Here is a 10,103-nt window from a genome sequence, read left to right on the forward strand (position 1 = left end):
TCATGCCCCAGAGTATTACTGCATCTGGATCTGTTTGCTTTGCAGGTTCTGTTGACACGGTAGTTGCTGTTAGGTTGGAGTTTTGTTGTGAAGAATTCAACACGCTAGGTGACGATGTGGATGGTACTGTATCCGTGATATCGTCTGTTTGCTGTTCTGGTGTAGTAGACATGCTCGCACCCGTGCTTGATTCATCAGTCTTAGTATTCGAGACTTTGGTATGGAAAAATGAAAACACTTCAGAAACTACAGGCGAAGTCGTGACGATCGGATCATTAGTGGTTATACTAGTAGAAGGCGGAGTCATAGTTGTTTGTATTTCAGTATGTGTTGTTGTTTGCATGTTCGATGAATTCGTGGTACTCGCTGAGTTGGCAGTTGATTGCATTATGGTAGATCCTATTTTTGTTGTTGGCCGCGAACTGGCAGATGATAAAGTGGTCGCCTCTGAAGTAATAGTTGAGAATTTGCCGCTCGTCATCGTATCAGTAGAGTGGGTACTTGATTGCATTGGCTCTATTGTAATATATAATTTGAAAGTGTTAGTTGACAAGGACATGCTTACCATTTCACACACCAGAGCCATATTTGGATTGCACACACCCCAACACAAGAAAACAGAATGAGCACATAAGTGTTACACTTGCCCTTGTACCGGGGAGGGTGTGGTTACATTCCTTAAACGTAATTCTCGGGTAAAGTCACACAATTTACCAGTTCTCGCATCTCGCACCTTTCCAGATCTCGGTCTTAAAATCATCATATTCATACCGTGGAGGGATGGGATCATTCGACTGGTACATGACACTGTGTATTTTAGATTAAGGAAACAGCATTTGTTTACATTGCTTGGGAATCTTACGGTCTGTAACGACCAATATAACGACTAACATTTCGTTGTTTAGTTGCTCGTTGCATGACAGCCGGATATACCGCGGTCGAGAAAACGCGACTGGTGAGTTTGGTGCGTTGTTTGAATTAGCGGTGAGGAAGTGTTTTGCTTGATTGTTTGGAATTACGCATTCACTTTAGCGGATCACGATGTTTATGAATGTTGACTGTCAATATATTACTACCACATTGATTTAATATTCTTTATTGTGTGTGAATATTTTGGACGTATTGCTGCTAACCTGCGCCAAACCAGAAATGCCTTCTCTTGCCTAAGTTATGAATTTCCGTTTGGTTCATGTGGCCTGGACAAAAAAAACCCACACCGCAATCTGCAAATGTAGTGAGGAATATTCAATGAATAGAGCATAGAAATGATAATGCTACCGTTCGCGGACAGATGGGTTACCATGTAAACCATACGCTTATTGCAAAACATTGGGTATTTCTCAGATTATATGCTGTGAGAATAACGTACAATTATTTATGCCAATCTGTATGTACATACGAAGTTGATATTGCACATGCAAATTAGTTTAATTCTTAAATTCATACTTTGTCCCATAGAAGTGTCTGCCATCGGATAAATCGTTTGTAATGTGGCCACCCACAGATATTATTAATTATTAATTTTCCAGAATTGTCGATAATTTTTGCTCGCGAGAACATGCGATACCCACTCCTCACCGGGGCCCTTTTACCAAACTCTCACGCAGTGGATCGAGAAGTAAGTAATTATGACAGCGTAGTCTTTAAAGCGGGAGGGTCGTCACCTGTGCACGCGCGGGAATTGAGTCTTAAGTGACGATAACAACACACGCAAAAACGCAATGGCTCATGTGTAGACGCTTGTTTGTAAACAATGACACGCTATGGCCATCTGACGCATGTGCAGATGACGACTACCTCGCTTTAAACAAGTCCTTGGTTTGAAATCACGCACTCAGTAATCACAAGTGACTGTTTTACTTACCAGTCGAACTACTCGGATCTGAAAATGAAACGATCTTAGTTAGCGATATACCATTTGTGTGTGTCACGTGGTATTTTTGGTTTGAATACGTCATAATTATGCATCATTGGTGTACGCGTCGTGCACTCAACGAAAACGAGTCTAGTTTATCAATCGAATAAATATTAATATCCTATTCATCCCAAATATCCGTTTAACACAGGAATCGTGACTTGCATGAATGCTTACCGTTTATGAAAACCCAATTTCCGTGCCATCAGTATATTTACAATTTCGGGGGATGCTTTTGCAACATGATAATATTTTTTTACCAAATGTATGGCATTTACACATTCCGTAAACTATAAACAACAGGAATGAAACTACCACGGTAAAAGTCCAGGTTCGGTAATTCACCGCGAATATACGACCTTGTGACATAATATAAATGATAGGATCTGAAACTACCTGAGATATTCGAGTTAATATAATTCCTAACAACCCTACAAAGAAAATACGGATTAAAACAGCGCTTGAAGAATATCATATGGAATATATAGCATGACAGTTGAATCTGAATTGTATACTCATTGATTGAACAATTGTAAAAATGATTAGAATTAGTGCTGGACTTACCACTGGAAATAGTCGGGACTGGAATGAAAATTAAGCACAATATACATTATGGGTGTGACATTTGATGTACGTCTCTAATGTGAGACACACCTATTCTAAAGGTGTAAGTATTAGTCGAGTATTAAGTGGTTCGCTCGACCGACATAAACCAGCGTTCAATTTGTTAACCAAGAATTATCATTAGCGACGTTTAACTTATACGTTTAACTCGATAAAATATAATTGTACAGCAACATCAATATAAAACAAAACGTCCGCAGAACATAGTCGACGGTCAGAATGTTTAAGTCAAATTCCAGTCACCCGAGTCATCAAGCTGTACTATTCAGTAGTTCTGCAACTTACCTGGGTACTCGCATATATACCCAAACACTTCGCTACAGCTGTAGTCTTCCCATTCATAGTTCGCTACTGACCCCATTGCAACACAATCACCAGAACCGTCGGGTTCGCTAGAATACCAGTTCGTGTAGTCAACCGGTGAGAAATCACTCCAGTAGAAGGTACTAGAAAAGCTAGATTTCTTTAGTGAGATCCAGAAGGTGTCGTCAAAGTTAGTACTTAATATGGATGTTAGAAAGTCTTGTTCTTCAACACTTGAAATAATAACCAACGATGACGATGAATGCCAACTATAGCCTGAATCGCCGCATGACTGTACTGCTGTACTTTTCGTCACGTGCTCACTGCCCACTATTTGGTAACATCGATCATCTAGTGTATAATCTCCTCCAGAGCAGGCTGAAAATGTTGAGTAAAAGACGTGAAGCATGAGAAAATAGACAAATAAATATGTATATATAACTGTATATACGCAAAGAAAATATATCTCAAAATAATAGATCATGGTAGAATGTTACTCGCGAGTTTGGTTCACTGCCAACTTGTTTTTTGAGAAAAATAGTAAAATAATATGAATAAAATGCCATTTTAGAAGAGGTTTCCATAGACCACAATAAAATACACATTTCTTTATCAAAAACCTACTAAAATATTGATAGTTTATATTTTTATTTGATATATTAATACATAAGTCATAGTAAAATACCATAAACATGCTATTTTCACTGTATATGATTTACGCTTTTTCACGGTAATCCCATACGTATTTCACTTTTTCTTCATCGTTGTACAACAAAATAGAAAAAAGAATAAATTGCATAATTATAATATTGACATAAATGGTCATACTTACTCCCCGTTACTCCTGGGTCTAGAAACAAAGTTGAAAAAACGATTATAATGATTTATCACGCAAACAAATGATTCAATGGAATCATAAATTTAATCAAAGATGAACATTTGGACAAAAATGGCAATTACCCAACACCATCAATTTAAATTGAAAACTCCAAAGAGCCTAGTGGGTGTTTAGATTTTGTTACGACATATCACTGTGTTGTTTTTCATTCACAAGATCCTGAAAAACCATTATTTGCTAAGAAATATGTATTGTCTTTTTACTTTCACACACCTCGGATACACTATATTAGAATCAGCATACCTAGGTATCGCACATGATTTCTTTAAAACATTCTTGGCAGCAGGAATATTTCACGATACAAAACATGCATTCTACTTAAAAACCCACACACGTGTGATATGACATTATCTGCTCTTCAGCAAGATTGAAAATTCTAGTTCTATGCTGATGTCATGACTGAATGACAGACCAAAATGTTGGCACTCTGAGAACAGTTGGAATCTTTCCAGAGACTCCATAATGTAACCGGATCTAATCTAGAAACTTGGGTGAATCATCTCATATAGATGGATCACTGTGAATGTTCAGTTGGGAGTGTTTGCTTGGCTTCGATGGGGTGCTTTAACTACACTTACACTAATAAAACAAAGTAGTCATTCACTAATATGGGTTCTGTTATTGAATAATCAACATATCGTGGGCATCATCCCACTAACTTGGTGTCTCGGCCGTACCTGTGTCAGTTTCTTTAGTTACTACTTAACACGCTGTTCGGAATTAGGAAAAGTGTGCCATGTTAAACACTGAGACTCAAAAGCGCCAATTTCGCGGTACGAAACAGAAAAAGTATTTTTTTTACATTATTGCATATCAATTGTGGGCGATAGCTAGTATGTTACTTTAGTTTAACCACGTTATATACTACAATACCACATGGTAAATTGAAATCACGATTGATAGATATTGTTCATCAAGCATTTTGTCATAAGAATGGTTCTCGGCGATATAAATATATTGTTCTAAACTACAATTCCACTTATTTCCTCAAAAATGAAACTAATGCCACCACTTTTTACAGTGAAGAAGACATTTTCCTCATGCTTGAATTTTTTGATAAATAATATATTGGTTAAGTTTTGAGGACACATATTTCAACAAATTATCGGTATGCCAATGGGAACCAACTATGCTCCATTGCTGGCCGACTTGTTTTCATTTTCGTATGAGACCGAGTTTCTTCAGAAACTGTTTAGGAAAAAAAATTAAAGAAGCTAAATCTTTTAATTTAACATTTAAGTATATTGATGATGTCCTTTCCATCAACAATCCTAACTTTTGTGATTCGCTCCCATTGATATATCCCACAGAACAAGACATTAAAGAAACTACATAATCCTCGGCCTCATACCTTGACATTTTTTTCATCTTTCTACCAGACTTTATGACAAAAGAGATGATTTCAATTTCACTATCATCAATTTTCCAAACCTTAACAGCAATATACCTGTTTCCCCAGCTTATGGCGTTTACATATCTCAGCTTATCCGTAATAGCAGAGCATGTAGTTAGTATTCTGATTTTTTACAACGACATCGTCTTCTCTGTTTTAAACTATTAAGTCAAGGGTTTATAAGAGAAAGACTGATCTTGTCATTTAAAAAGTTCTATGGCAAGTATCATCAGCTGGTGGACAAGTATCATGTTTCTATAAAACAGATGGTAATAGTAGCGCGCTGGATGTCAATTGTCTTGCACGAGGATGACCTAAAATTCACGATTGTGACTCAGAGAGATATATGGCGGGTGCCACATGTGGAGCAGAATGTGCTCACTCTTTTCGAAACACCTGACATCACCTCTTGGTTTGTGCCTTGAGGTCCATGTATCTCTCTCACCGATTTGACAGTGTGTTGTTTGTTTTGTTTGTGTGTCCCCTGTGTGTTCTCGGATTTGTAAATATTGCCTTTTGACATTGATTGTTTGGATTATAGTTGGGCATTGTTGCTTGGATTTTTGTTAATATAATGTATCCCAAGCTGGTAACATTACAACCGTTCCATTAAACTCAAATATTTATTATTTCTGCAACTTACCTGGGTACTCGCATATATACCCAAACACTTCGCTACAGCTGTAGTCTTCCCATTCATAGTTCGCTACTGACCCCATGGCAACACAATCACCAGAGCCGTCGGGTTCGCTAGAATACCAATTCGTGTAGTCAACCGGTGAGAAATCACTCCAGTAGAAGTTACCAGAAAAGCTAGATTTCTTTAGTGAGATCCAGAAGGTGTCGTCGTAGTTAGCGCTTAATATGGATGTTAGAAAGTCTTGTTCTTCAACACTTGAAATAATAACCAACGATGACGATGAATACCAACTATAGCCCAAATCGCCGCATGACTGTACTGCTGTACTTTTCGTCACGTGCTCACTGCCCACTATTTGGTAACATCGATCATCTAGTGTATAATCTCCTACAGAGCAGGCTGAAGAGGTAAAACATGAAAAATGTAAAAAAAACAATTACATGTGAATGCATGAATAATATCTCTGAAAATAATGTATTAAAGGATGTAGTCGCTTCTGTTCTATATACATTTACTAGTGGGCCTAACACATATAATATATCAAGAGCTTTTCTATACCACCCACCCATGTTGTAGTAATTAAATTAAATATCCGAAATGATTGTCTTATATAAGTGCAATTAGTGTATTAGTGCGATCTTTTCAATTACCTGAATCCAAACATTAGTCAATTACATAGAACATTGTTATAAGAACTTATTTTATTACTATAAGCAAACCCTGACCGACTTTTGTATATAATTGCAAGAATTACACAATACGAATGAATGAATGAACGAATGAATGAATGAATTTCACTAGTATAATTTCAAAGCAGCATTTAAAACATGAATTCGTTTAAAAATAAATGCAAATAGCGCTAATATGGTAACCTCATTACTGATTATTTTGTTTTTTAACCTTTTCTTCTCGCATCATTCCAAGTATGTATGTATATATTTTCCAGTTTTCTTGGTGAATTCGCAATTTTAAAAGCGCAATATAAGTGAATAATGTAGTAATAATAGCTAATTCAAAAGCTATGGTAAACTGGATTATAAAGGAGAACATTGAAAAACAACACAAACAACTGAGACATCTCTTTTTTTGTTATCTGAAATGGCAATTTTGAACCATATTTCATTATTATGTGCATGCGTTGTGTACATTTCAAGGCACGTATATTGAACAGGGCGAAACGCGTTGATCTGTCGTTCCACACAAACAATATAAACCATGTTACTCAGGATTGCTAAAAGCCCCACATGGTTTGAATACATTACATAACCCGTTACTATCCATAATGTATTGGCTCTCATTGTGAAATTTATTCGATTCAAAAATGTTGCCACATTACGTCAGACTTCCCCAGAGTATAGAGGGGAAATTACATCAACACAATGTCAGAAATATTATTTTACAATCACGTCTAGCACATTAATCGAGTCAGGCCTACCGTCAGTTGGTGAAACACAACTTCAATACTGATCATCATCGATCTTTAATGTTTAATTTTTCGCATGCATAAACGCTGATTAAAAACAACGTTCTGAATTCTTACTAACCTGCTTCAGTGTCTCCGGTTAAAAGCACCGTAAATACCTGCAAGATTGAGACCAATCTCAACATATTTGGTACTACTTGAGGAACGCCCGATATAAACAAATTTAATGATGGTAAAACAAAAATCAGGATAGGAAATTATAGAGAGCACACAGTCACATCTTTCCCAGAACAATGGAACACTTCCCCGATGATGGTGCACAATCTGAGTCGTCGATAACTTAACCACTAAAACATGTTAACTAATGGTGCTGAATTGAATTGACGTGTGCAGGTATTACCTTAGCAGCGAAAACATTATTGTGCATCGATACAATAGAATCAACGCACTAATACGTAAAATGGCAAGAACTAGAATACCATCGATCTCCAAGGTTATTAGAGTATTTTAACGGTATGACGTATTTAGCGGACACTAATCGAATATACGAGTATATAAAGCATCGATAGGCAGTTTTGTGTCTGCTTTATGATATTCAAGAGTGGCTCTACGATTTAATTACATTTTTACACTCACATGCCTGCGCCAATTGCCTGTAAACTGTATGGGTTATTTTTTCTTTGCAAGCATTAGCATTAATGCAATTATAGATCAAGCGAGTTTATCATATTATGTAGCATACAATACAAACCACATGAGTGTCGATCTACATGTTGCGCATGAGGGTAGCGTAAGTGAAAATAAAAATAAAAAGATTTTCATCAAAAAAGGGATACCGTTTCCTACAGCTTCTGTGACTCGCGAAACAACACGGTGATGACGTCATTGTGCAAATGCGTCTCTCCTCTCGAAAAATTCCTTCATCCAGCCTGCTACTTGCAGCCTGCAAAAACACACACAGTGAACCATAAACGAAGGTCTAGACATTCTGATATAACCATAACTGCAGATTGAAATAATGACCCATTTCTAACAAAGGCATAATTTCGAAAACAACAAGACACGTTTACTTGATAACATCACAACGAGGTCGGGACGAGGCTAGAGACACAGCGTTATAAATGCGCCACTCATTTGCATATCAATGTTGAGAATTAGAAACCACCAATCATAAAACGTGTTTCAAACGTCAGACTTTCTACATTTTACACAACCGATGTAATTTCGAAATGTTATAATTTAAAAATGGTTCAAATATGAAAGTTTGTTAAAATGACGAAATTCCCGACTATACAAAAGTGTTCGCACAAATTCGTTTACTTCAAAATGACACAGGAATATGTTTTGGTGTGTGTATCAACTACTCCTTTGCGTTTGCTTTCCCGTCACCGATCATTCCTTCATTCTTGTTGCAATTGAAAAGAGTAAAAACCGAGTAAAAGCTGTTTAGAGGGTTTATATTATTATAACAATAATTTTGAATTTTGAACTTGATCAATCCAGACATGTCAGATGTAGATCAGAAAATGCATTTTTAAAAGCAAAATAGCCGCTAGTTGGCCATTATTAGCTAATTCAACAAATTAAATGATGTGAATCGAGGTCAGCATATCTGGATCTGGAAAGGTTAAAATGTGTGCTTTTGATACATTTTCGGTTTTAAAGCGGGAGAGTCGTCACTTGCGCATGCGTCAGATGGCCTTAGCGTGTCATTGTTTACAAACAAGCGTCTACACATGAGCCTTTGCATGCTTAGCGTGTGTTGTTATCATCGTTTGGGACTCAATTCCCGCACGTGCGCAGGTGACGACCCTCCCGCTTTAAAATGGAGGCTGTCATTCAACTATCTTGAATCGGACCATGAAACAAATGCGTGTGTATATGTTCGATATGGTGTATGATGTCAACCATGCAGTCTGCCTTGCAAGTGACCTTATAATATCCCTCGGAATAATGTTACAGCGAGCGCAAGATATTTACATACACCAAACTCCCGCGCCCGGTCGGCAATTACCGAGGAACTTCACAACATCCCTAGACACTTTCCTAAATACTCCAATGACCGTTGTAGACGCAATAAAGTTAGATACCTGCCCACAGTTAATCAAAACACCGGACACAGTATGCCTAGATGTGTGGCCGCAATGGACGAGGGGATAGTTGGAGCATTCCATTCCTTTGTGGGTACAACATTCATTGCTGTGTAACACTTGAAAAAATATAATACGGACATAAAACTAGGAACAATGGCGGTGGCACAAAGGGGAGGGTCACCCCTCGAAAAACGTAGGGGGCGTCGCCCCTCCCAAATCACGCTGAAACCCTTTGTGTCAGCAAAATTTGCCTCTCACAATGCAGAAAATAGCGTTTCAGAGGGTTTAGATTTTAAAATGTTTAAGGGTGAGCCTGCCCCCGGACCCCCTCCTATGCAAAATTTCGTGCCACCGCCTCTGAGGAATGAACATTAACAAGAAATGATAAATGTAAATTCCTTTGATTTGATGAGATGTCGGAACGTATCCAACAGATGCGACAGAAATGCCGCACAATCCATTGAACCGTTGCCTTCTCTAGTCGTCCCAGCTTCCTCGTCGATCGTTCGCAAGGAGCGAATAATCACCACCCGAGTGATTCGTCTTCACGCATTGACATAATAACAATAATTATATCGTTAACTATGAGTTCAAATCATAAACTGCATTCAAAAATTGTTAGGAATGAGAGTGGTAATGTGTCACTTACAATGGTTAAACATGTACATGTTAACCTGGTTGCTAGGTTAGAGCTTTGCATCTACTTATACAGGCTACAATGTTCATTTCCCATTAAGACAGATGGGCGGGTGGGGTCACGTGACACATGTCAGCGAAATGAACACACGCTCAAGAAATATGCCATTGTATTTAT

The 10,103-nt window shown here is 37.7% G+C and overlaps 1 protein-coding gene across 1 annotated transcript; it reads right to left on the reverse strand.

The window, feature by feature from the left end:
- Positions 1-1,128: 1,128 nt before the first annotated feature.
- On the reverse strand, positions 1,129-7,381 carry LOC146733779 (macrophage mannose receptor 1-like). Its single transcript, XM_085490946.1, has 4 exons — positions 7,318-7,381; positions 5,777-6,172; positions 2,825-3,220; positions 1,129-1,223 (listed from the first exon to the last, which is right to left on the reverse strand). Exons 1-4 carry the CDS (start codon positions 7,379-7,381, stop codon positions 1,129-1,131), a joined length of 951 nt encoding a protein of 316 aa, XP_085347072.1.
- Positions 7,382-10,103: the final 2,722 nt, after the last annotated feature.

This window comes from Saccoglossus kowalevskii, chromosome 16 (assembly GCF_978046115.1).
Source record: "Saccoglossus kowalevskii chromosome 16, keSacKowa6.1, whole genome shotgun sequence".
NCBI classification, from domain to species: domain Eukaryota; kingdom Metazoa; phylum Hemichordata; class Enteropneusta; family Harrimaniidae; genus Saccoglossus; species Saccoglossus kowalevskii.

Excerpts from the sequence above, each read along its gene's own strand:
- LOC146733779 (XM_085490946.1), bottom strand. The coding sequence starts at position 7,381 with ATGTTGAGATTGGTCTCAATCTTGCAGGTATTTACGGTGCTTTTAACC. Across the intron at positions 3,221-5,776 it reads GTATATATGCGAGTACCCAG|CCTGCTCTGGAGGAGATTAT; the intron begins GTAAGTTGCAGA and ends CAACATTTTCAG. Across the intron at positions 1,224-2,824 it reads GTATATATGCGAGTACCCAG|ATTGCGGTGTGGGTTTTTTT; the intron begins GTAAGTTGCAGA and ends CTACATTTGCAG.